General features: G+C 47.7%; 1 protein-coding gene across 3 annotated transcripts in view; it reads right to left on the bottom strand.

The window, feature by feature from the left end:
• Positions 1 to 27,672, bottom strand: part of SPNS2 (sphingolipid transporter 2) — a 94,909-nt gene that overhangs the window by 18,752 nt on the left and 48,485 nt on the right. For all 3 annotated transcript variants that reach the window (XR_004427965.1, XM_033172020.1, XM_033172019.1), the window contains exons 3-11: positions 21,736 to 21,872; positions 12,226 to 12,377; positions 10,149 to 10,215; positions 8,262 to 8,404; positions 7,071 to 7,223; positions 4,779 to 4,968; positions 3,324 to 3,389; positions 1,438 to 1,536; positions 336 to 499 (exon numbers count right to left, since the gene is read on the bottom strand). Coding sequence is in view for 2 of the 3 variants with exons in the window: in XM_033172020.1 (XP_033027911.1) it covers positions 336 to 499; positions 1,438 to 1,536; positions 3,324 to 3,389; positions 4,779 to 4,968; positions 7,071 to 7,223; positions 8,262 to 8,404; positions 10,149 to 10,215; positions 12,226 to 12,377; positions 21,736 to 21,872 (1,171 nt within the window). In the remaining variant the exon portion in view is untranslated. The remainder of the gene's footprint in view (positions 1 to 335; positions 500 to 1,437; positions 1,537 to 3,323; positions 3,390 to 4,778; positions 4,969 to 7,070; positions 7,224 to 8,261; positions 8,405 to 10,148; positions 10,216 to 12,225; positions 12,378 to 21,735; positions 21,873 to 27,672) is intronic.

The following is a 27,672-nucleotide window of genomic DNA, read 5'->3' as shown; positions in this document are numbered from 1 at the left end:
ATGTTCCTATGGAAAGGAGCTCACTCACAGAGGGAGAGAGCCTGAGGAGGTCAACACGCCCAGGTGCCCCCCAAAACCTGGGAGCTGGCACCAGCTTGCCCCCCCCCACAACCAGACCTGGGAAATATAGCTTCGTGAAGGCACCGATCTTGCTTTGTTAGAGATCGCTCTCCCTTTTCGTGTAACTGGGTTCCTTGATCAGGAACAGCGATGGTCAAATGGGTCTGAATCTCATTTGACTGCATAGTGCAGACACACTTTGCTTTCACCTGCTGAAGGGGGCACCGACCCAAAGTTGGCATGTACAATATCATTTGCAAATGGCGGGTACTCACTGTTGATCCGCTCTGGCTCGGTCGCTAAGGAAGAAGAGGGCCGTGGCTAGGAAAAACATCCCTCCCAGAACGACGACAAAAGGGCAGAGCATGAGCGCGTAGCCCAAGCTGAGGAATTCCCAGAGCGGTGATTCCTTTGTGCTCTGGCGAATCAGGTCAGAGATCTGGAGAGGAAGCAGAATTGGGGTCGGGGAGAGGGGGAAAGAAGTTAGCATCTTTCCGGGTGCAGTTTATTCAGTATGACAGTGATCGCTCAAGAGATGTCAAGAGGGAAAGAAATATGATGATTGCTACGATGAACTGGCTCCTTTCCTCAATGTCAGTCAGGGTTTCCAATTGCTATGCTTCTCTCCTACTGGTCTGCAAAAACCCCTGCATGGAGGGCAGGAATAGCCAGGCTAAATTAGTCATGGATAAGAGCAGGGAGTGTCACCCACAGCTTGGTGGTACAGCACATGCGTGATTGAAGAGGGTTCCAGGTGCAATCCCTGGTTTCCCCAGTGAAGAAGAAGACCAGAGAAATGATTTCCCCTCCTCTTCCCCGCTCCAGTCCTTGGCACTTTCAGACCCTCCAAGTGCCCCGACTCTCCAGGGACAGTTGCAGATTTACAGAAGCCATTCTGGTTTCTTATTTTATCCTGGAATGTCCCGCTTTGCCTGTAGGACACCCCTATTTTCATTGGAGGGTATGGAGTTATGCGACCTCCAAGCCAAGGAGATAAATAACTATACAACCTTTAGAGGACATCTGAAGGCAGCCCTGTATAGGGCCTTTTAAAAAAAGTTTAATGTTTTATTGTGTTTTTATATAGGTTGGAAGCCGCCCAGAGTAGCTGTGCCAATCCAGTCAGATGGGTGAGGCATAAATAAATTAATAATAATAATAATAATAATAAGAAGAAGAAGAAGAAGAAGAAGAAGAAGAAGAAGTAGTAGTAGTAGTAGTAGTAGTAGTAACTGAATAGGACATCCCTATTTTCATCAGAGAAATGTTGGAGTGTATGCACTTTCCTTCCTTTGGTGGGGAGACACGATTGCCTTGCAAATGAGAGCCAAGCCCCTCAACACATCCCTGACCCAGACACCCCAAAAATGCACTTACAAATCCAATCAGGTAAGGGCTCCCAGCGTCTCCCAGAAGGTGTGAGGTGAAGCTTTGCAAAGCTACTGCAGTTGCCCGGCGTGTAGGGATAACCACGTACTGAGAGGGAGAAATATATTATTTATTATCATTGCATTTATACCCCTTCTTTCCTCCAATTAGCTCAATGTGGCATTTATGGAACTCCCACCCTGTGTATTATCCCTCACCACTGACTGGCTCAGAGTGACCCAGTAAGCTTCGTGGTCAAGTGGGGATTTGAACCCTGGATTCCTTAGTCCTTGTCCAACACTCTTATGGGTAAAGCATTTCAACAACCAGTCAGTCGAATGACTAGCCCACACTGGGATATGCTATTTAGCACAAGCATGCATTTGGGGACCATGCGGTTACAGAAAAGAAAATGGCAGCAAAGATATAGAAAAGAAAATGGTGGCAGATTGTTCTTGTACCAATCTAAGAGTAGACCTACTGCAATTAGAGGCCTATACATTTAAAGATGTATCAAAACAACCATGGCTTCCCTGACTGCAGGAGAGAGAACCCCACAGTTGTGTGGCAAACCCATACAGTACTTGCCATGGACTGGCTGGCTGGAGAAGGAATGGTGGGAGGAACCAGCTGATTGAGGTTGAATCCTGACAAGACAGAAGTACTGTTTCTGGGGGATAGGGGGTGGGTGGGTGTGGGGGACTCCCTGGTCCTGAATGGGGTAACTGTGCCCCTGAAGGACCAGGTGCACAGCCTGGGAGTCATTTTGGACTCACAGCTGTCCATGGAGGCACAGGTTAATTCTGTGTCCAGGGCGGCTGTCTACCAGCTCCATCTGGTACGCAGGCTGAGACCTACCTGCCCGCAGACTGTCTCGCCAGAGTGGTACATGCTCTGGTTATCTCCTGCTTGGACTACTGCAATGCGCTCTATGTGGGGCTACCTTTGAAGGTGACCCGGAAACTGCAATTAATCCAGAATGCGGCAGCTAGACTGGTGACTGGGAGTGGCCACCGGGACCACATAACACCAGTCCTGAGAGATCTACATTGGCTCCCAGTACGTTTCCGAGCACAATTCAAAGTGTTGGTGCTGACCTTTAAAGCCCTAAATGGCCTCGGTCCTGTATACCTGAAGGAGCGTCTCCACCCCCATCATTCAGCCTGGACACTGAGATCCAGCGCCGAGGGCCAGAGGTGCTACATCCCTGCTCTGTAGCCACTGGGGAAATCTGTGGGGCCCTCTGGAAGTTATCAATCCATAATTCCCATCTGGAGGGTCAGAGTTTCCTAATACCTGTAGCAAAGGATGGTGGGTGGGTGCCCTTTTAAAGAGCACTTAGAAAAGGAAAAACCCAGCCAAACATTAGTTCCTGCCCAAGTTTGGAAAAATAAGTCAATTACAGGCCTGAGTGAACCAAAAGTGCACCACAGGAGCTGACTCCGATATCCCTGCCAAAGATGGCAGCAGGTTGGCCTAGCCAGGAAGCAGAGCGTGGGATAGCCCCGGTTGCTCTGAGTTGAGCGGCACACACAGCTGGAGGAAGCCGGAGGGAAGACCACAAGGGCTGCCCTGGCAAGGCCTCGCCTCCTAAAATAGAGGCCTGGGGAAAGGGCTGGCGTTGCCACAAATGTCCTCTTTGCACCACAAAAAACCGAGCAGAGCTATTCATGGCATCACGTGGAGCACCACTAAGCTGGCACTGAGGGCCAGGCAGAGAGGCCTGGAGGGCCACATTGGGCGCCCGGCCCAGAGGTTCCTCACCCCATCATTCTTAAGATTCCCTTATAATGGCAAACAGGACGCTGAACTCTGCACCAGTGTAATTGCAACATTATGGACTGTATGCGGCCTTCACCATCACAGTTAAGGTCCCATGCCCCATGCCAGCTTACCATGAGTATGTCAGCGGTGATGGCCCAGTTTGAAAACAAGAGAGTCTCACCGATAAAAATGCAGACCTGTTGATGAAACACAAACATGCGAGTGACTTCCACAAAAGATCCCAGCACCAATCGTTGAGGTTTTTACCACATTTTAAGCATATTTCGTAAAACGGTAGTATTTGCTCCTAACGCAACCAAATGCACATCAATTTACTTTTTTACACTGTGAAATCGGGCTGCTTGTTTCCATTTGTTTGGGAGGGAGATTGGAAATGTTCTTAGACAGATACTAGTCAAATTCTCAATAATCAGCTGTACCAACAGGCTAAAAATAGCTTCTATCTGTGGGCTGTTAAGACTGTTGAACGAAATTGACTTGAAAGGTGATGTGTTGTTCGATAAGAGATTGAGTGTTTTTTGGGGGGGGCGTGGAGGCTCGTTTAATTTCATTGTACAATGAGAATAAAGGTATTATTATTATTAATTATGGTTGTGGGTAGAGTTAGCTGGAGGAGGGAGAATCTGTATATTGCAAGGAGAGAGATAAAGGGAGCTAAACAGCAGATAGAGAATATTTATTTTATTGATAGTATTTATATATTCACTGTGAGTGTTTGCATAGTGAGTCAACGATTTCCATTGATCTCTATGGGAACATTTCTAATGCGTTCCTGACCACAGAATTTTGATCCCCAAATCCCAGGGAGAAACCCAGGAAAACTCTTGAAGGAGGAAAATGCTGTCTTATTTGTCTGATCTCTCCCCCCTCCCCACCATTGTTTCTGGCAAAATGGATGCCGTGCACCAGCAAAACACAAAAAGTAAGGATTGTTTAAGGCTGTTTACTTGTTTACAATACCACATGCGGGTCCAGATGTTTGGATATGTGAATCTCTGGTGTGTGTAGCAAGGTTTGGGTACGAATTCCTCGCGCTTGGATAAGTGAATTTTCGTATAAAGAGTGTTTGGGTATTATAATCCCCAAAAAATAATATTTGAAAAAACGAAACACACACAAAAAAACAAACATAAAACAACAACAAAGAATTATAAATAACAATTAAAAATTGACTTCCAATTTATATTATAATGTCTAGATTATATGTTTTTTGGGGGGTTTGTTTGTTTATTTGTTTCTATTGGTTGATTTGATATGGTTGTATTTTAGAAGTTTGAAATTAAATAAAGCTATTTTAAACTTTAAAAAAAAAGAGTGTTTGGGTAGTGGGACCTCGGGAGCTTGTGGACTCTCCTTCCTTGGAGGTTTTAAAAGCAGAGGTTGGATGGCCTTCTGTCATGGATGCTCTAGCTGGGATTCCTGTATTGCAGGGGGTTGGACTAGATGACCTTTGGGGGTGCCTTACAATTCTACAATTCTATGATTCTATGACCTGCGTGTAATTGCAATCAGGAACTTCCGTCTCCCCCCTCCCCGTGCGCCACCCCAAGCTGCTTCATACATACATAGGCTCCCACAATGCTGCTCTTTGCCGCAACGAAGATCAGGCAGGTGAAGATGGCTGAACCCAACATCCCGACGGCGCAGACGAGGGGATCCGCCCGCTGCGTCTTCAAACGGCACCACTTGGTCGCGCCGGCCCCGGTGATCACGCCCAGAAATCCGGTGAAGCAAGTGATAGCTCCGAAGATCAAGCTAAGGGCAAGGAACAATTCCAAAAATAGAGGCCTCTCTCACTGATACGGGCATATTTTTATACACAGGAAGGTGAGAGGCAGGTGGAGGCCGGGATTAGCACAGCAAAAGGCATGAGTAAGATGTGCTAAACGGACATTTATGGGCAAAAACCCAAAAGCAGGGAATTCATAAAATTAAGACGCTGGCTCTGAGAACAGTCTGGACGTTTTCCACGGGAATTTGAGGTTTTCAGGTGACTGAACCTCGGGGGGGGGGAGGGGAGCACCTTTTTCTGTGGGGCAGCAATCTGTAACTGCATTTTAAAATTCACCTGGTTCACTTATGTGCTCTGTCTCTCAGAGGAGTCTATCTCTACTTTTTTCTATTTTCTTTCTTTTTCTTTTTGGTGATGCAGCAGGGGAAGACATGTACAGAAATCCTTTTATAAAATTTATTTATTTGGTATTTTTTAATTAAAACTTTACAGTCACATATTCAACATGCAACATAAAAAACAAGATTCCAAGAAATCTCCCGGACTTCCCTCCTCCCCTTTGTGGGTCCTATTGTTAATCATTTCCTCCTGCATCTTTTATGATAATCCACATCTTTTACCTCTCCATTGCGTCCAAAATTCACTATTAAACTACAAGTGATCTTCCAATCTTACTAACAATTTTAACTGTTTACAATGGTCTTTAAGAAAATTATAAATTTCCCCCATTTTCTATCTCTACTCTACTTCCCACTCATTGCCTAACCTCGGACGAATCCCTGATCCCTCAAGTTTGAGTTCTTCCAACATTAAATAGGAACCCCCTCTCTCAGAGGGTTGGCATGAGAGCAAACCTGTCCAAAGCCAGTAAAAGGGCTCTGAAAAACTGAAAATGACTTTTATACAAAGTGATGAGCTGTTAGCGAGGAGTCGGTGTGGTTCAGCATTTTAAAGTGTCGGACCTGGGAGACCAGGGTTCAAATCCCCCACTCGGACATGAAGCTCACTGGGTGACCTTGGGGGCCTGGCACTGCCTCTCAGCCTAAGCAACCTCACAGGGCTGTTGTGGGGATGACCTGGGGAGGGGGAGAGCCATGTATACGGTATATGGGCCACCATATTGATCACGCCAAACCTGCAGCTGAATGCATGAACTGACTCCCCAGAAATGCCTTATGTCCAAGGAGGGTACTATCCCTGGCACTTAAGGGAATCTTAGAGCTGGGACACTGGGGGCGGGTGGGCATCTAGCATGGGGCAGAGCTACCTGCCCCGGCACCCGGAGCGGCGTGGGGACGGGGCTAGCAGCCTGCATGGCAAGCGTCCCTAGCTGCTTGCCGCCCGTGCGGAGAGCTTTGGGGGGCGCTGCCCAAGCAGCGAGGGGTGGCGGCGCGGCGATGTCACCTGCCCTCATGGCTGAGACCCAGTCATTGCTGTCAAGTTTCGGATTTGAAAATAAGGGGTCAGCAGTCTCACCTATCCCGGGGACAGTCACATGTCAGTGGTGGGAGGAGTCAGAAGCAAAAGTGGGCGGAGCATCAATGTAAACTCCAAGCGGCTTCGGGCTCGGAGCAGAGCATAGAGGAGGGCAGCCATGTGCTCTGTGCAATGGAGCCCCATTGTCTTCTTGTCTGATCCCATCAAAACAGGACAGGAAGCAGCAGCTGCTCAAAGGCAGCCAGGCTCCGCCCACCAGCTAACCCTATTGGCCGGCTGAAGGGCTCGGCGGCAACGGATAGGGGCTGATGCAGGGGGAGGAATACACCCCCCTGTAAGCATGGGAAATGGCTCCCACTTGCTTTGAGGGCTGAGGCTTTTCTCTCCAAGTTGGCGAGGTCTTCCCACCCAGTCCCTGGCCAGCAGGGGAGGAGCTGCTTCCATTAAAAACGGGAAATTTAAGGGAAATAAAAAATAAGGGAGAGCAGCGGGAAACTGCTTAAAATAAGGGAGAATCCCGGGGAAAACGGGATACTTGACAGCACTGGACCCAGTGGGCACCACACACCCCACCCCCACCTTCCTCCACCAGTGCATCTAGCCCCACCCCACGCCGAATGCAAGACCAACAGCGCAAGCTGCCCCCTGCGGCATCCCCACTGGACGTAAAAGCAAAGCAGGAGCTCACCTGTCCTTGGTCCCGCAGGGCTGAGATGTGCAGGTCTCTGCCGTTTTCTGGACCACTTGTGCCCGGTGGAGGTAGAGTGGGATCCACATCCCCAGGGCCCCCGTGGCGAAGGAGACAGCCGAGGTAGCCAGAGAGGAAAAGACGTAGCTGCGGCTGAAGGGATAAAGGGGTTTTTTGGGGGGGTGAGCCAAGAAGGGGAGACTTATTATCCCACGCATGCAGAGGAAGCTCTCATTGCATCCCCATAAATGATCCTGGAAGGTTTTGGTTTTATTTTTATAACGGTACGGACAGAACATCAGAACGGACAAACCAATATAAGACGATAAAGCCATTCCAAAGAGCATGACGGGGAAAAGAAATGCACTGCTCATCTTCGTTACACACTTTGAGAAGAATATATCTGTAAATGTGTATACAATGAATGTGATTTAAATGTAAATTTGCAAAAAAACAAAAAGGCATAAGAATATTAGAAGAGCCTGCTGGATCAGGCCAATGACCCATCGAGTCCAGCATCCTCTCCTCACAGTGGCCAAACAGATGCCACTGTGGGAAACCAGTTTCACGCACAAGAGCCCTTCCCTGCTCCTGTGGCTTCCAGCACTTAGCATTCAGAAGCATTGCTACTAGCCATAGTGGCTAGTAAGGTAAAAAAAAAAAAGGTAAAGGACCCCTGGATGGTTAAGTCCAGTCAAACGCGACTATGGGGTTGCAGCGCTCATCTCACTTTCAGGCCGAGGGAGCTGGTGTTTGTCCACGGACAGCTTTTTGGGTCATGACTAAACGACTTCTGGAGCAACAGGACACTGTGATGGAAGTCAGAGCACACAGAAACGCTGTTTATCTTCCCGCTGCAGTGGTACCTATTTATCTACTTGCACTGGTGTGTCTTCGAACTGCCAGGTTGGCGGAGCTGGGACCGAGCATTCGGAGCTCACCCCGTCGCAGGGATTCGAACTGCCAACCTTCTGATCGGCAAGCCCAAGAGGTTCAGTGGTTTAGACTACAGCTCCACCCATATCCCATGCTATTAGCCATGGCTAGTAGCCATCAATAGCACTCTCCTACATCAGCAAAAAATCAGCAAAAAACAGGATGCAAATAAACTTTGAATTAGGGGGTGCAAAACTGACAGACGATGGAAACAGGCTGATGCACCCCCCCCCAAGCTCTGCATGGTTCTCTTACTTCCTTATCAAGGCCTTCATGTCCCTCAGCCAGGAGGTCCGAGCCTTCAGCTGCGCCCCTAGCTGCTCGGCGTTGCCTCTCTTAGCAGCTGGAACAAATATTAAGATGAGTGTGCCGGTGATCATGCCCAAAAGCGGGGAGACCTGGAGGAGAAAGAGGTATACGGCGTGAGGAACCAGGAATCAGAAACATATAGAGCACATGGCCTGGTTTTTTAAAAGGGCGGATGACTGGGGCAAAATGAACACTCAGCTTAACTGCAATCTTCTCTAAGCGGTGCACAAGAAACTCAATACAATGGAAATATTTTTTAAAAATCAGTTAAAAATGATACAATTGCAATTCAGTTAAATATGCTTGCTGGAATAAAAGATTCAGCGGACACTGGATGTTCACAGGGAGGGGTGGGAGACTCTCTGACCTCGACGGGAAGGGAGCTGCATAAAATTGGGTGCGCAATACTAAAAGCACAACTCCCTTAGTACGAGCTGTGCGTTCCAGCCACTGGGGACCACTAAGAGGGGCTCCCCCAAAGAGTTCAGCGATTAGGCAGGGATATAAAGGATTAGATGGTTTTTCTGGGTATTCTGGATCAAAGTCGTTCAGGGCCTTGTGTGCTAGAACAAAAGCCTTGAACCATGCCAGGTAGCAATATAGGCAACTGGTGTAGAGCTTTGAGGACCTGAGTTATGCGCTGGCGATAGTCTGGCCAGGATCCCTGATTTTAGCACGCCACATCATTATCTACAAAAGCCACACCTCCCATTCCCAAGTTTCCACCTTCCTAAAATTCCATCCACGGGAAAAGTCACCCCTCCGCTGGCAAGGGGCCAAGCGGGGTCAAAGGTTAGGAAACAGTTTTGCTGCCCTGTTTCCTGTTGGCTATTTCTTTTCTTTTTTTCTGGTCAAGCGCTCTTTGTGTCTGCTGCGTCCACTGCATGCTTAAAGTGTTCCCCGCACATTTCTCAAGGTCCCCCAAAGTGTATAGAAGGAAATGGAGCACCTCCATGCAGGGAAATGAATGCAAAAGGGAAACAATTATCCCTCCCACAAAACAAGGAAACATCCCTGGATGAGTTTCATTGCAGCCAAGGGACACTTTGACTAAAGAGCAGCAGAGGGAACGGAATGCTGCTGCGACCTTTCGTTTTCCTGTCCTGACAATAATCTACCTCAAGCCAGAAGCATCCTAAATTCTTCAGCAGATTTTTCCTCCACTTCTAGCAAAACAGTGGTCCAGGAAGCTATTTAGCCTGTAATCTTCCCCATGACACTGACATGACATGAAGGGAGCATTCTAATATTTAGCCAAACAAAAGGGTGCCTGATTCTTTATTATTATTATTAATCTTAGGCAATTGTTGCAAGGGGCCTTGATGGTCATCCTGCCGTTGTCCGTCCGTCCCCCCACTCCTGATGCAGAAAACCAGCTGCTGCAGTGCCCCCGATTGATGGGATGCCCAGCTTGGCCTGTCATAATAAAAGTGCCTTTGCTGCAGCTTGTAACCTGCTGAAACCATGTCAGAAGAGGCTCTACGTGTGCACCAACGTTTGCAGGTAGAGCTTCTCTATGCTCTCCCTCGCATATGTCTATGTGATAGCCAGCGTGCAGGGACAGCCAGTGCAGTACCCTCCAGATGCTGTGGACTACAACTCCCATCATCCCTGGGGCTGATGGGAATTGTAATCCAATAACATCTGGAGAGAACCAAGCTGGCTAGCCAGGGTGCAGATCTTCTTCCAGCATGCTGATGGTGTGGTCACTGGGGGTGAGCGTGCATGCTTTTCAATGTGTGGGCAAGGTGATCTGTAAACGGCACCTCGGTTAGGGGCAGAGCGGAGCTTTGAACTTTGAAACAAACACCTAAAAACAGGCTGCTTGCTCACCCGAAGGGCCCAGTGCCAGTCACCAGCTACTTGCTTGACGCTTGATCCAGTGATGTACCCTAAACCGCTGGGGAACAAAGCAAAACGACAAGAGGAAAAATAGGGGAATTAGTTCATTTGTTTGTTCAAGTTCCTAGCTCACTTGATCTCCCAGCGGCACCTGAAGTGCAGAATCCAACGTGTAGAACGGCTAACCAAACGGATTAAAAACATGGTACTTGAAAACTTCACCTGTACCAATCCAACAGCTGCACTGTAGCTGCCCAAAGCCTCTTTTAAAGAAAACTTCACTAGATTGTGGCTGAAAGGCACTTCTTGTGAATTTCCAGGGGAAAGGAGTCCCACAGTCAAGGAGAACATCTAGAGCTGTTTGCGCATTCTGCAACCAGTCTCAGGAACTACACAAACAAAGCTACTGGTAATATTTTTTTGGTCAGCACCCGTTTTTCTAGAGAGACAACGGAGTGTGCCTCTGAGGTTGAAGTCAACTGCTGCGTTTGTAGCACCAAAACGACACCCCTGGGGTGAAATCCCGGTCAGTGTGTATGAAGGTCCTGGGCTGCCCTTTGACAAGACCCCCCTCTCAGCCTCACTGATGTGGTCCAAAGAAAAGCAGAGCAATATGTTTGGCACTAGCTAGGCTAAAGTTACCAGAAGGAGGCATACAAGGCAACATCCAACCATTTTAGGGAGCACTCCGGATTTGTATAGGGTTTACTCCTTAGCTTTTTCTTCTCCCAAAGATGTCCCTCAAGGCAGTGGGGGACTACTGCAGAATTCAGCATCCTGGCCGTCTCATTTTTAAAAAGTGTGATGCAACTGAGCTTTACTCAGACCAGACACACTGAAATAATCTGACCCAAATTAGTCATTTCCATTGTTTTCAGTAGGTCAACTCTGAGGAGGAGCAGGATCGGAGAGCTCCTCAAGGCGTTGGGTCTAGTTTTAACAACTGCTACCTCTTCCATAGGGACCCCTGGAAATCCATAGTGCTGAGAGGAGGCCTACTGAAATCCCCCTCACCAAAATGAAACTACCAGGATTCTTTAGGAGAATCTAGGGTAGTTTGGTTTTGTTCACAGACAGATGCTGACCATCTCTTAAGTACCAGCTGCTGAGGAGCAAACAACTGGGGCTGGCTGTTGCCTTTACGGGTAGCTTTGGGACTTCCAGGAAGAATCTTGCTGACCCCTCTCAGATAAATGACCCATGGACCCCATTTGATCTGACCCTCTTCACTACACCGCCCAAACAATATCGAGCTTGCTATTTTAAAGCCATCGTCACGGGCCAAACTCACAGCCTCGCTTCCTGCTGTTGTTCAGGGAAAAGCTGCCCCCAGCGTTCTCAGGCGGGCATTTTTTCCTGAAGAGCTAAAAGGAATGCTTTCAACCCTTTGTCTCCAGGCTGGCCTGCAAACAGCAAGTTCAGGATAGCTTGTTCACCATCCCGTCGCAGATGTTTTGTCACCCGACTGATTACGGGAAAGGTTTTCCCCGCGCCGATGGAAGTAAACATGCGGCGCTGAGATTCCCCGCAGGAAACGGCCCTGCCGGCTGGAATGCGGAGCGCCCACCCCATCTGTCACCGTGCCAAAGCTGGGGCGAGGAGGCATTGCGAGGAGAGAGAAATCCCCAGAATGCACCAGGCTGATAAGGGGAGGAAGCCATTAGTCCCAAGCTTGGCATTGTAGCTGAGGTTTCCAAACTGGGCCCTCAGTTATTCTGTACCTCAGGGGCACTCTGTCAGGGGCTGCATGCCTCTGGTGGGTGGGGCCAGGATTAGTGGTGGGCGGGGCTGAAGGTAACAGTGGGCGGGGCCAGAGCAACAAAAAACACAAGGCCACTTCCACACCATCCATTTAAAGCACTACCAACCCATTTTAAACACACACGCCCAAAGAATTCTCTGGGAAATCTAGATTGTTAAGGATGCTGAAAGTTGTTAGTGCTTCAAATGTAAGGTGCAGACATGGCCCAGGACCTAAGGCATTTTCTGTGTTCAGAGTAAGAAAGCAAAGAAACGAAACACAATACGTGTAGAAACAAGGAGTCGAGAGCTCCGTGGAGTTCAATACCTGCCCAAAGGGATTGCGAAATAAAAAACGGAGAGCATGAGGGTCCGGGTGTTTTTGGTGAAGAGGTCTCCGATGATGGTGGGAGCAATGGTGGAGTAGCTGGCTTCGCCGATGCCGACCAAACCCCGCGAGAGGACAAACAGCCAGAAATACTGAGGGCGAGAGAAGGAAAAGGGGAGAAGGAGTCAGTCTGTTGTCATTGCCATTCACGCAGCAGTTCCAAACTCCCCCAAAATGACTGAGCCACAGATCAGAAGGACACCCACCCCCAGTTCAAACTCTACTGTGGAATAGTGTGGTGTAGCGGTTAGAGCAGGGTTTCCCAAACATGGGTCACCAGTTGCTTTTGGACTACAACTCTCATCATCTCTAGCTAGTGATCATTAGTGATCATGGATGATGGGAATTGTAGTCCAAAAACAGCTGGAGACCCAAGTTTGGGAAATCCCGGTTTAGAGTGTTGGACTAGGAGTAGGACCTGGGAGACCAGGGTTCGAATCCCCCACTCGGCCATGAAGCTTGCTGGGTGCCCTTGGGTCGGCCACTCTCTCTAACCTACCTCACAGGGTGGTTGTGAAAACAGCATGGCAGGGAGGGAAGCGCCTATGCTCTCTCTGGTGTAAAGCTGGGGCTGGAATGTAATAGATAAATGGAACACCCCAAGCCTCAGCCTCCCTCGGTTCCCTCTGGCCTGCTCTGCACATAACACTTAATCCGCTGCTGCCAGTCAGTGTAGACAATACTGAGTTAGATGCACCAGTGGTCTGATTTGGTATAAAGAGGCAGCTCCCTGTTTGAAACACTTCTTTAATTTGAACCATGAGGACTAGCATCTTACTCTGTCTCTAAAGGAAGGGCAGTAGCTCAGTGTTTTTGCATGCAGAAGGTGCTAGGTTCTTGTGTTCCTCTGTGCAAATGCCTCACCCATCCTGCAACCCGGTCTAAAAGCAGGTGGAAATCTGCTGTCCCGGAACATTGACTACGCACCGCGCTGCAAAGCAGCCAACCTCTATTTGCCTTTTGTGCGCTTGGCAGCTCCACCTTGGTACCCTTTTTTGGGAACTGTTATGCTGCCCTATAATTACAGGTCCAATTAAATGTTTCCTGCTGCCCTTGTCATATCAGAGACAGATGTGCGTAAAGGGCAGGCGCATGACTCAGGGCCATTTAATGAGTGTCCATCGCCCAACACTAAACCGCTCCGGAATACCGTGGGGAATCTGCTGATGCCCAGTCAGGAGGGGAGCCAAGAGGCCTTTTAAGGAAGCGGCCATTCTCACAGAGCACACGCTGAACAAATTACATTTGCAGCGGGAGCCGACAAGGGGGTGTTTCTGCTAACGCAAATGCACAAGCGTGCGCACACAAAAAAATATTGAGGATTTTTACTTGGGGAGGAGAAGACTCATAGAATTGGAAGGGACCATGAGGGCCACCTAGTCCAACTCTCTGCAATGCAGGAATCTCAGCTCAAGCATCCATGACAGATGGCCCTCCAACCTCTGCTTAAAATCTTCCAAGGAAGGAGAGTCCACAACCTCCCGAGGGAGACCGCCCCACTGTCAAACAGCTCTTACTGCCAGAAAGTTTTTCCTGACATTAAATCGAAACCTCCTTTCTTGTAACTTGAAGGCATCGAGTTCGAGATAACTTTATGGTGTTTTTACATTTTTTGTGTACATGATTGAAATTTCAATTTACTTCAAGAGGTGTACTATATATATGTAATGTATTGCAGGACTATTAATAAAGCTTGTTACATGGTTTTTGAATAATGCATACAAAAACATGTTCTATTAGGAGAAATCCACAATGAAATGCGGAAGAATTTTCACAAGGGTTGAAAATAATTGCTGCAAATTGCTGCAGAAATCGAGAACTGAATTTAAGATTGGAAAAATGAGAAGCAGAGAGAACCAAAGTTGGCAGATCCTTCCAAGTGTCCTGGGATGTGATGAGGAGGCAGCGGAGCTCACCCCATCCCCTGCAAAGAGCTACATTTCCAGGATTGAGTCTTGCATGAAATCAAAATGCAGAGACATGCCGATAATGGTGAGCCTAGCTTTTAAAATCACTCAGCAGAGTGTGGAAGATTAAAAAAATAAAAATAAAAATGGAACAGATTAGAGAAATGCTGCAAGGTGATATTCAAGGGATGGGACTCTGGTGCTTAGAAATTGCTGCTTGGGGAATATTACCGGTAACATTCCCCACCCCACAAACTCTATATAAACTGAAATGCATGCAAAGGTCTGATGTGAACTGGACTGCAAAATTCGGAGAAATGCTAATTTCGAAAGGTGGCTGCACCGAGGTCCACGCAGCGTTCCGGAAAGCGCGAATTTAAACACAAGTAGAACTGACTTTCTCCCACTTCCCTAGCCTTGAGTGGACAAAGCGTTGGAGAGCTGAGGTGCAGACCAGCCTCCACAACCAGCTTGGCACGTAGACACAGAGACTTCAAGGATGCTCAGTCCTCATCGGCTTGTTTCCAGGGTTCCGCTCACTCTGAGAGTTTCCGCCCTCTAATTTGTGTATTTGTGTGTGTGTGTGTGTGTGCTTCTGCAAACTGGGACACTCCCTCAAGCCTCCCAAAACCTCCCTCTTTTGTGTGAGGATGATAACAATCGGCACTCGCTGTCTAAATGTCGGAAATAGAGGGAATGGCCTTCCTTTGGGAGCCAGCGGAATAACAACTACAGGAAAATGGAGGACAGAATATATATGTGTGTTTGTGTGTGTGTACACACTGCCAGCCAACTCAGAATTGATGGTTTAAAGTCTGGGACATTGTCCTTTTGAGTAAACAGATATATTACACCCATACAAAAGAAATGTCAAACGGCTGCTGAGTCATTAGCCTTACTTGCTGTATGATAATGACACGGCGACTGCCTGGCATTCCTTTCGTGTGTTTTTTTGGGGAATAATTTGAGACAGGACAAATAAACAAGACAACTTTTGATCTTTTTAAAGTCTGCAACCATATTTTAAACCATGGCTGTGGTGCAATGGGTGTGCGCAAGAATTTCATGGAAGAATGTATTGTGAAACACCCCACTCCACTCCGTGATATAACGGGGAAGGGGATGCAAAAGGGGCACAAAAAACCACCCACCCATTCAGAGTGAGGGCAGGAAGCAGAGTTCACAATGTCGAGGCTTTGCAATGACATCGCATCCTGAAATCTGGTTGGCGCAGCAATGCTATGATGTTAGTTGGAGTAACTTGGAGCAGGGCTTTCAGTGCAGATGCCCTTGTTCTGTGCAGCAACACTCCTGTCGAGATACAACAGTATCTGCACTTTCCAAAGGCGATTTATATTTTTATTGTGACCCGCATTCCCAGTTGGATGACCAAGTCTCTGCCATAGGCGTCGACCTTGTATTGCTTCTAAACTGAGCTGCTGTCATTTTCCGTTTTCCTTTTAACTGCTTTAGGCTGTTTTCATTATGTATATCGCTCCGAGACGCATTTATGGAAAGCGGCTAAATTATTGTTGCTATTACCAGTACCAGTACTACTAACACTAATAATATAAACCCTGATTGGCTTCATCACAAGCCAGCAAAAGAGGGGGGGAAACTGTCTTTAAAACACTGTACCAAAAGAAGGAAGCTGTGAACAGGCTGAAAAAGACAGCAGCTTTGAGGAGTTCGCAGGAAACAACTCCCAGCGCACCAAAACTCTTTGCCCATCAAAATTTGGCTCAGCCCGGCAATGTACTCCTCCCTGGTTTTCTACTGCAATCTCGCTGCTTTAAATGCACTAAAATCGAAATAGTATTTTTTGCAAAGGTTCAAGACACACACACACACACACACCCTGCTAGCATTCCTCACCAACACACCATTCCTGCACCAGCGGACGGCCAGCCATGCAAGTAATCCATACTTTAATAAGCCTAAATGTGTTCCTGCTCCTCTTGCTCTCCTCCTAAATTGCTTAAGAAAAGGAGAATTATGCTACTGTTCTCCAAGAGCTCTGCAGCCAGTGATAAAGCGATAATCTGCTGAAGTATGTCTAAAGCCCAGGGGCAAACTGCCTCGCCATCTCAAAAAGCACATGATCCTTAAATCCTGGGGTCAGAAAGCATTAGAAAACGCATGTGATGCGATCGGAGGCTGCGGGAAATCCCGGAGAGAGCTGCGAGGCCTCTGGGCTAGGCTTCCACGCATCCGGATCCTGAGATACGTTTACGTGGAATTGAAATTCTTGTGGTGTGTTGTTGTTTTTTAGACACACAGCTGGGAACAAAATATCCCAGCACACAGAACATGTCATTGCCATGAAGGAGGGAAGAAATTTTGTACAGAAATACCTCGGGTTGCGATCGCTGCAGGTTACGCGTTTTTGGGTTATGGATGTGCCGAACCCAGAAGTACCTGCAACTGCGCTTTGTGCATGCGCAGAAGTACCGAATTGTGTCACATGCGTGTGCAGACGCGGGGCTGCGGGTTGCAAACGCGCCTCCTGCATAGATCATGTTCGCAACCCGAGTGCCCACTGTATTAGATTAAAGCAAAGGGCAGGGAAGCATTCGTCCTGAAAAGTCAATCGGGGTCTGCTATTGATGGCGGACATCTGGTGGTGGTGGTGGAGGGGACACCAGAGTCAAAAGGTGACACTTGAAGCAGTGGTGTTTGCAGCACTGCAGCAGAACCACTGTGGTACAGGACTAGGACCCGGGAGACAAGGGTTCAAATCCCTGCTCATTCGTGAAACTCACTTGTTGTGTTGGTCCACTCAAAGGCTGTGTGCACGTAACATTTTATTCTAGAATCAGTGGAGATGGGGGTTTGTTTTTTTCTACATACGCCATGCACAATCTAGATCTGTTGCATATACCCGGTATCTTCTGACCCTGAAAAGTGCTTTTTTAAAGAAACTGGTTTTGTTCTGAAAACAAAACTTTGCAGATTCATCCTCCATTGCTCCACCTGCAAGCAGTTCCTGAGCACAAGAGGCCTCTTTCCCCTCCTGAGTTTTCCAGAAACTGATATTCAGAAGCATTGATGCCTCTGACAGGGGAGGCAGCACACCATGCCTAGTATCCATCGATAGCCCTCTCCATTATAAATTTGTTTCATTCTTTTTCACAGCCATCTACACTGGCGGTCATCACTTCCTCCTGCTGGAGCCGGTTCCATAGTTTGTGTTGCCTGACTGAGTAAGTACGCTGTCCTGAATCTTCACTGCACGTCCCTGAGTTGTAGTGTTGTGGGGAAGGGACATTAAACCTCCCTCTACCGCCTGCATAATTTTATATACCTCTAGCTTCCCCCCCCCCAGACTCCCCAGTCCTGCTTTATTGCGGCATTTCCCCTCCTACCTCCCCCACAATTTTTTAAGGTGCAGATTTAAATGGACTTTGCATGATTAATTGCTGAACATTTCTTTGAACTGGGTGGCTGCCTACCTTCCGAATTAACTTCCAGGAAAGGTGTGCAGGCCCACCTTATCTTGGCAGGTGTCCTGGACGAAGCGCCAGCTGATTATGGGTTTCCCTTTTGGGCTGCATGTGTTCCTGCCGTATAATTAGCTGTGCTTTTTATTGCTCCCTCTGCATAATAGATCACCGGTTTCACCTTCAGATCGGAATGCTAAACTCCCCATGTATTGATTTGCAACTTGCCTCGAAAGTAGGAGCGGTGGGATAAAAATAACGCAGGTTAAAAATAAAAAACGAACACCTGGTTTCATGGGACAAAAGGAGTGACAGTTGTACCCTTTGGGTTTGGGGGATGTGGGAGGCCTGAAATCACACCCATGGATAGCCAAAAAGCTCACTGTCTGCCTTGGAGGTGGTGGTAGTAGTAGTTTGTACCCTACCCATCTGACTGGGTTGCCCCAACCGCTCTGGTCAACGTTATTTCTCTTCCTGGCATAAGTACTTCTGCAGCTTAGTGGTCAGCTGGCTGGCTGTCATCCTCAGCAGGAGTCCTCCACTCTGCAACAATTTGTTGCAGGTACCACTTGGGCCATCCACATTGTGAGAATGAAATGGCAGTGAAGAGACACCAAAGGGCACGATAACTAAGCTTATTCCGGGAATTTCCAAGCCGGCCATCCATTCTCACACTGCACCTCACCTCCCAAATACGGGAAGCCTTTTGCTAGCTGCCAAAGTTATAAAAAGAGAGAGAGAGAGAGAGAGAGAGAGAGAGAGAGAGAGAGAACAAAAGTCTGTATTTTAACATGCCAACACAGGAACAGGATGCTGCAAACTGACCCTGTCAGATATCCTGTTAATTGCTTTCCCATTAATGGATTCAATGCTTCCCGATGACCGTTGCCGTGGCAGAGGAGAAAAACACAGAATAGAAATAAAATAATAAACGCAGTTGCGTGCACCGATGGCTGCAAAACAAGAGAATCATGGTGTTTCCTTGGGAAGAGTGATTGGTTGTTGTTAAAGCAGTTTCTGGAGGAAACTCTAGCTCTGTGAGAGGAACAGAGGTCTCCTAGCAGCTCTCAGCACCCTTATATAATAATAATAATAATTTATTATTTATACCCCGTTCATCTGGCTGGGTCTCCCTTGACAAACTATAGGCTAGTTCTCCAAGGGCAGCCCTGACGAAGAGGAAGCTGGTGGGCAGAACCAGCCCCTGAACTGGTTGTAAGGAAGGAGGCAGGAAGGGAGTGGCTGGCTGTGGCTGGTGGGGCTGTGCGCCATTCTCCCTAATGGACCAGCCTTCGGGGCAACAGAGAAGGGAGACAATGAGAAAGTGGGCGGCTTTGAGGCACTGACCAACTCCCAGCAGCCAGAGTTTACATACTGGACCTTCCCAGCTACGTTTCGAGGTGTTGATAACATACTGTAGGCCAGGGGTAGGCAACCTAAGGCTCATGGGCCGGATGCGGCCCAATTGCCTTCTCAATCCGGCCTGCGGATGGTCTGGGAATCAACATGTGTTCATATGAGTGCAATGTGTCCTTTTATTTAAAATGCATCTCTGGGTTATTTGTGGGGCATAGGAATTCGTTCAAACCCCCCCCCCCCCGAAAGTATAGTCCGGCCCACCACATGGTCTGAGGGACGGTAGACACCGGCCCACGGCTGAAAAAGGTTGCTGACCCCTGCTGTAGGAGGACCATTAGGTTGGTTAAAAGCTACACAAGGAAACACGTTGAGGAACGAAACATCCGCTTGGCTTTTTGAAATTGGTGGGAGGCAGGAGAAATGGACACGGTCTAGAGCTGGCCTTTGGTTGCTAAAGTTAAGCAACATGTAGCAGCTGGTAACTGGAGGGGGGAGAATTTGTTTGGACAATGGTATTTGTCATGAGCACTGGAACACCAAAAAGCAGGCCCCTCTCTTCAACTGTGCAGGAAATGGAGAGCTTTACCATTCGATCATGACAGAACTGGTAACAAGCTCTCCCTGATGTGTTGGAAGTAAAGCGACAAGGCATGCAATAAGCTACCTGAACCAGCAGCAGGCAGAAAGGCAACCTTTTCTTCCCTTGCTGATTCCTTCTTAACTACCTGCAGGTTGGTTTTCTCTCTCAGGCTTTACTTCCTTCCTGCTGCTTCTCCAGTGAGTGTTAGACCTTCTTATTGAGGCTCCATGACAGCCGCATGTGAGCTGGCACTCAGAATGGCCTTGTTTGCCAGGACTAATAAACCTTACGTTTCTATATTCTTTCCACCAGATTCCTACTGTGCATGGGGTTGGGCTAGATGACCCTTGGGGGTCTCTTCCAACTCTTAGGATTCTATGATTCTATCAGGCTGTTTCTGTATGATAGGACACCTGCTAGAGCAGCAATGGGGAGCCTCGCATGAAGCCTTCCAAGTCCTCTCAATCTGGCCCTTGGGACTCCCCTAGGCCACACACACACACCCAGGCCACACTGCAACATTTTGTTGCAGATCCCACTTGTGCATCCAAAACCAGTTTAAAACTCTAGTGTAAACACACCCTGCAGGGTTTATATCCCATTTTGCTCCCCATCAATTAAAAAAACCCCTCTCCTTGTGAGTTTGAGATGACTAGCCAAGTAAAGTATGATGGTGGCTCCAAAGGCTTTTAGAAATTCTCGCCTTTTTGTCATACCGCAATCAGCAGCTGAGGAGCCCAGACATGCACCCATTGACATAATTAAATGTGTATTTTTATCCCCAAGGTATCTAAACTTGAAATGAAGGGTTTTGGGGGGTGGGGTTTTGTTATGTTTTGTTTTGTTGTTGAGGCAGGCACAGACACGTTTCACCTCAAGATAGCACGCTTGCGGTAACCTACAACATGTGGCAAAACACCACTTCCTGACATGAGGTTCGAAAAGGAAAAAAAAGGAGGAAAGGAGAAGTTACCGCATGACGGCCAACCACCAAGTGGAAAGTGTGAGGGGAAAGGTGGGGTCCTTTGTCTCCGAGGCACACCCAGCCACCCCTGGAAGTGACCGCGGCTGTGAGGCCCTGCCGGCCACAAGGCCGGGGACTGTCACAAGTGAAGCGGACAAGCTGAAAATGAACCACCTGGTCAGCAAACTGAGAGGAAGGTCGCCCTTTACACCGGGCGCTAGCAGCCAAACAAGCCTTGCCGAAGCAGATACCTGACCCATTTTACTGAAAGGAAAACTAAGAGGGCGAGAGGAGGGGGAACTGAGGTCACAAGGCAAAGCCCGTGGCAGAGGCAGGAATCCCTTTTGGAGATGTAAACAGTGAACAGTCCTGGGAAACGGACCTGGGCGGCCGGCCGGCCTGCAACATCCGCCCCCTCCCTGCGAGGTGACAAACGACATTCAATTATTAGAAACGGCACACCCCATGGGATCACGAGGGTGGCTGCTCACCATCTAGGTGTGACAGGATGAGGGTGATCCCAGGAATGCAGATAGACCAAGAAGACGAGAGGAGTGTGGGATGGCTGGCTGGCTGGCTCCCTCCTTCTGGAGGGAAATGGCCCGGCACGACTTTGATTGATCTCGCCAGGAATACATTAATTAGCCCTCTTCGACAGCAGGTTGCAAAACAGGAGCATTTCTGTTCCCAGCTGCGGAGGACAGTGGCGTCACAGCGTTGGCAACAGAAAGCTGCAACGTCTCCGGCACAAACAACCCCTTCCCACTCCTGGGTCCAGAAACAGGTGTGTGACTTGGAGGTTGCTGCAGGATGCTATATTTAGCTTCCCAAAATTAGGCAAGAACAGCACCCGGCACGCCGAACCCCAAATTGCATCTGATGAGCTTGGGGCTCAAAGGGCAAAACAGAGGCGACAAAGGGGCCGCAGCGAGGTTGTTTCGGGGCAAATCTTCCCTGTGCGGTGGGGTTTTGTCACACGCTAGGGAGGGGAAGGTCTGTCCAATTCAGTTGACAAAAGTTTCTGCTGGTATTTGTCTATGTCACCGCATACGATTAATAAACAGACCTTTGCCTCTCTCTTTTTAAGCTAGCAAAACTTCCACATGGAAGCTTAGATGCAAAGCTGCAATACTTAGTTGATCAACACAGCCCAGAACCGGCTGCAGAGCACCCACTGCTTCCCCCTGCACATGATCTTACCTGCTCAGTGATGAAGGAGCTGGAAAAGGTGATGGCCGACCAGAAGAAAATGCCGCAGCTGAGAATAATTTTCCTGTTGAAACGGTCACCCAGGTAGCCAAATATTGGGGCTGCTACCATGAAGCTGCAGATGAAAACTGCAGGAGGAGAGAGAAGCAAAGAGATGGGTTGAAGAAGACGCATTTCCCAAACTTGAGCAGGTGCTAACTTATGCTGCCCAAAACCAAGCACCAGTCATCTCTCCTATTCATAGGTGAATTGTCTGGCATGCAATTCCTCACCGAAATAACCTTTGCCAACCTGGTGCCCTCCATATTTTGGAGACCACAACTCCCATCAGCGCAGGCAGGAGGTATAGACCAAAGAAGGACTGAGAGCTTTAAAAGCAACTCCAGCAAGCTTTTCGCCGGAGGATTTGGACAAAGAGGAATAAAACTATGACAGCACCAACAGTTGCCAAGGAATCTGCTTTATTTAGATATGGGGGTGAGATAATTTGCTCAATGACAAGGGGTGTCAGAAGACATCACTTCCTGACCTAGGCTATATTCGTTGCATGTTGTAGCTTCGTTTCTGTTCTGCTGCAGTTCGTCTTCCGTCAAAAACCACATGATTAGTCTCAATGTCAGTTATGTAAGTTGCGTAATGGGTTACACACGTTGCGTTGTTTGGACATTATCCCACTACATTCCTTTCAATGCAAAGGAAACACAATGCAAATGGGGGGAAGGGAAACATAATTGTATATCATAGAACCGTAGAGTTGGAAGGGACCCTGAGGATTCTAGCCCAAGCCCCTGCAATGCAGGAATATACAGATGTCCCATACGTGGATCAAACTTGCAACCTTGGTATTATCAGCACCATCCTCTAACCCAGGGGTCAGCAACCTTTTTCAGCCGTAGGCCGGTCCACTGTCCCTCAGACCATGTGGTGGGCCGGACTATATTATGAAAAAAAATATATGAACGAATTCCTATGCCCCACAAATAACCCAGAGATGCATCTTAAATAAAAGGACACATTCCACTCATGTAAAAACATGCTGATTCCCAGACCGTCCGTGTGCCAGATTGAGAAGGCAATTGGGCCGCATCCGGCACACGGGCCTTAGGTTGCCTACCCCTGTTCTAACCAACTGAACTATCCAGGCCGTTTGCAAACTGAAAGCAATAACAGCAAATACCAATTGTATTTGCTAGATTGATCTCTGTTGCAGACATGAAAAGAATAGGCGAGCATCCGCAAATCCCCCTGTCCCCGTTTCTGTTCTCATCAGAAGTATACAGCTTCCCTACCCGAGATAACTTTTTCGGAGTTGTGTATCTCCTGGTAGCACACACTGGGAAATTCCCTGCAAGATCTAGTAATCAACAGCATAGAATCCTGTTCTTGGGCTTTTCTTCTTTAGCCAATTCCATAAAAACATAATGGAAGCTGGGCTGATTCAGATCAAGGTTCCCTCTAGCCCAGCATCCTGTTCCCCAAAATGCCCAACTACCCCACTGGTACTGAATGAGAACAGATTTCCCTTGCTGTCCAACCCCTCCTACAAAGGGTATCCAAAAGTGCAAGTTAATTAAGCTGAATGTTGCAGTATGGAGAGCTCCTGCTCAGGGTTTCAGCCAGCCAGCCAACAGTGCCCAGCTCCACAGAGCTCCATTCCGTTCCCTCCCCCCCAGCTCCCCCACCCCATCCCCAGTCAGTGTTGCTTGTATGGCTGCTGTACTGTTGTTGTTGTTTTTTGGGGGGGTCTCCCCAGCATCTTGGGTGTTATTTGCAAATATCTTTTGGGGGGGTATACTGTATCTACAAAGCTCAGGTCTGCTGCTAACCCTGAGTTAGGCTGCTAACCCTGGTGGCTATGTTCTGCCTCCACTATCAGAGGCAATATACTTCTGAATACCAGTTGCTGGAAACTGCAGGAAGGGAGAGTGGCTATCTCAGATAACCGACATAAGCTTGCAACCAAATTAATAGGAGTCGTCACCCAATTAAAGACATCTCAGCCAATTAATTTCATGGCCCTGATTAAATCTGCATTACATTGCATATGAGAAAATCCAACAAATTGCAAAGGAAGGAGGAGCCCATTTTGCTCACTTATGCAGAGCAGCCTCAATTATATTAGAAGACCTGTTCCCATGGGATACAGGAAGCTGCCTCCTACAAAGTCAGACCATGGGTCTCCAGAGTTTCAGGCAACAGGCATTTCGAGCCCTATCTAGAGACATCAGAGGCTGGAACTGGGACCGTCTGCTTGCAAAGAAGATGCTCTAACCACTAGGCTGTGCTACATAGGCATTGCTAAGTTGCCACTATGGATGGAGGGACCTGTCACTTTCAAGTTTCCCCAATTCCATTCCTGCAGCAATTTGAAAAAAAAAAAAAAACCCAACCCCAACAACTTCTCTTGAAAAATCCTAACGAAAATTATTCCACATTTTATGGCAAATTTCTCCCAATAGACGTGTTTTTATATGCAGTTTTAATTAATGTACCGGTAGACGTTTTCTTGCCAGCTACTTCTCCAAATAGCATGCATATATGTATAATTTTTAAATCAATTTATTCATTTTTAGGTACACTATTACCCAATGCATGCATTTTTATAAGCGCTGGAGAACTGCATGCAAAATTCGGATAAGCGTGAATGTCAAAGGACAGCTGTGTTTTGGTTCTCATACTGTTTCAGAAAGTGCAAACTTGACACGACTCATTTAAAAATGCAAACCAAATTAAATTTCTCCCCGATCCCTGGTTGTTATTTGCAATTTGTTACACATACTCATGTTAAAAGTAAGTTAGATGTGCTCCACAATTTACCGGCAGTTCTTTAGTCCACCAGAAAGTGAACTAGATTGAAATCTCAAACAAGGGTTTCCGGTCACGTCACAAGTCAATGGCGGTCGCTCCCCATAGCCCCTCCGTGGGCTGCGAGGAGGTTCAGGCAGAGGAAAGCCAGGATTTATGAGGCACAAATCCTGGCAATGCTGCCCAGTGGGGTCTGGGGAGCTCACTGCATCCTGATGTGCCACTCAAGCTGCCAAGTTGAAAGGCAGAGCGGGTGCGACCTGAGAGTGTGTCCCTGCCATGGAAGAGCCTCTGTCTCTGGCATGATTTATGGCTGGCTCCTCCATAATTTGGACAATTGGCATTAATCAAGAGGCGCTGCTTGACCAACATATGCTAATGGGCTGCAATCAGTCAGCTGCCAAAAGAACTGGGTTTGGCTCTTTGAAGGTATCTGAATGTTTTGCTTGAGAATCCTTACAATAGCCGGGAAAGGAAGGGGGAGAACAAGGTGCTTTGTGCTTTCTTGTGGTTTCCAAATGGTCTCTTTTCTTCTTTGTCCCCCCCCCCCCCGCATAATGAAAGACACATGTGTAGCCGCTGCTATGTTACTCTGTTACTTTGAAAAAGAGGGGGGAGGCTTTTGATTTAAGCTGTACAAGGAATTTAACAAGGTTTTACTATGTCCTCCCCCCTCGACCGAGGATGAATGGACTTTATTTAAAATTATTCCTGGACTGCTGTTGGATAAATGAAGTGGCGGGGGGATGAACTGCTGCCAAACAGTTGTGATAAAGAGGCTGAATTTGAGAAAAGATCTTGCTTTTAACTGTGTGCCGAGGAAGAACTCCAGAGCGGAATTTTAATGGCGGAGTTCGGATATGCATTCTGTGAGTTATGGCTGCAGCTCGTACGCTAGTGTGTAAACAGCGGAAGGAATGGACTGTGACCTTGTAGCATCCAGATAAACACTGCAAAGAACTGAACAATGTTGCAGCACACCAGGTCTGGAACAACAATGTATATGAAGGATTACACACGTGAAATAGATTATTTATTTAGAAGATGTAACGGAGGTGCTGCTTGTAAGGTGGAAAAAGCGGCCAGCTAGAAGAGTGGTTAAACAGCAAGTGAAGGGTGTCAGCTGGACTCTAAATAAGAAATGATGAGGCTATGAGAGAAAATGATGGTGGTCATGCTTGGAAAGCTGATTTTAAGAAATTGTATTAAATTAAATTAATTAATTTGGTTTGATTTGTAATAATTTGGAAAAAAATCATAAAAAATAATAATTTGGAAATGAAATCTCAAACATGCTTATAGTCTTATCAAACACAGTGGAAATGACTTTGAAGTAAGCACACATAGGACTATGCTGCTAATCAGTGAGATGAACTGGTAAACCTATAGTGGAATCCTATAGATACGCACTAAGAAATAAGTCTCACAGGTCTGCAAAGACTTTGGCTTACTCCCAAAGTAAGTGAGTAGAGGACTGCAACCATTAGCATCACAGCCTCACAAAATCCCTGTCTTGGTGTTTTTTTTGCAATGGAAGTTGGGAGTGTTATTAAATGCACGACAGGACACAATCTTCCATGCACACACTTAATTATTACTCTGAGATGTTGGAGATGCTGTTAATAATTCGAATAAAAACGAACAGCAAACTAACTTGCTCATCAGGAAACAGCAACCCATCAGGAAATGTGAGGTCTGAGCAGCATTCAGATCTGCATACATTTTCTCCCATTACAAATAATTTGTTGTCTAAAAGCAGATGTCACCCTGCGTTGTGCAATGCGCCTTGCTAATATTTTCCATTTTCCCTCCTTGTATTAGCAAGTTACATTCAAAAACCAACAATTAGAAGACCGATGCTGATGCGCAACATGACCGGAGAGGGGAGAGATGCATGGAGGCGGACAAAGGAATAAATTCATTGCCAAGAACAAAGAGATGACAGGGCCCAGATGGCACAATAACGAGGCCAAGCCTGTCACAGCTATACATTTACAGGAGCCTCGAATTACGTGCGACATCCAAACACTGATTGACTTGTAAACAAATTCAGAAAACAACTCTTAGCCCATCAGACAGACTGCTTGCCAGCGAGTCTCGTTAGGCACAAATCAATTCCTGAGACGCGTTTGCATGTGATGGATGGGGCTTCCGAGCTCCGGCGACAGATCTTTGTCCACCTAGCTTACCCTCCAGCACAACAGAATGCAGGTGAGCGCACACCAAGACTAGTCGACAGGCAGACAATGAACTAAAGCCCAGGGACGGGGAACCTGTAGCCACGGAGGTGTGGTTGAAGGACAACTCCTGCCGTCCCTTGCCATTGGCCACGTTGGTTCAGAGGATGCTGGGGTTGCAGGCCTGCCCGACAACATCTGAAGAAGCCTCTGATGCAGAGGAAGGAATAGATGCAGGGGACAGAAGTAGGTAAGAAAGCCCATCTGAAGGGGTGAGCAGGCCTTGGACCTGGCGCTCCCACAAGGCAGGGTTGAAAGGGAACTGGGCAAAGTGGGATGTGGTCGAACCTCATGTGGTTTCTGGAGGTCTTTACTTGATAGCACTGGTAGCTCCAGACAGTGGCCAATTCCACAATGCTCTAGAAGTTGAACCATCTTCCATGGTATCATGGAAAACCAAGATGTTGGCCACCTGGAGCCTGATGGGAGTGGGGGGTTTGGTGTCTGATCTGAAAGGATGCTTGGGGGAGGCACCAGAGGGGGATCCTGCCAGGGTACAGTCCCGTCCCCCACACAGCAGCCTGCCCCCATTGAAGTTGCTAACTGGGAAGACATAGCTGCTTATGGAGGATACACCACGAGCATCCCACCAAGGGAGCTACTGTTTCCAGAATGGTTCAACAATCAATCCCTCTTCACAGGGGACTTTGAGACTTCCAGCTCTGGGAGGGGAATAGAGCTCTCCTAACAAATCTCAGCATCTTAAACAAACTACATTTCGCAGGATTGTGTGTTGGGTGGGGGGAGCCTTGACTGTTCAAAGCAGCACTTTAAATGCATGGCGTGAAGGGTGGTCTTGGTTTGGGCAGCCATTTTGTAGACCACGAAGGAGGAGCAGAAAAGGACCGCTTTCAGAGGCAGGCCACACCAGAACCATTTAAAATGG

The sequence above is a fragment of the Lacerta agilis genome, chromosome 15 (genome assembly GCF_009819535.1).
Source record: "Lacerta agilis isolate rLacAgi1 chromosome 15, rLacAgi1.pri, whole genome shotgun sequence".
In the NCBI taxonomy this organism is placed as follows: domain Eukaryota; kingdom Metazoa; phylum Chordata; class Lepidosauria; order Squamata; family Lacertidae; genus Lacerta; species Lacerta agilis.
The sequence above is the reverse complement of the archived record's forward strand: the minus strand, read 5'-3'. Positions and strand labels throughout refer to the sequence as shown.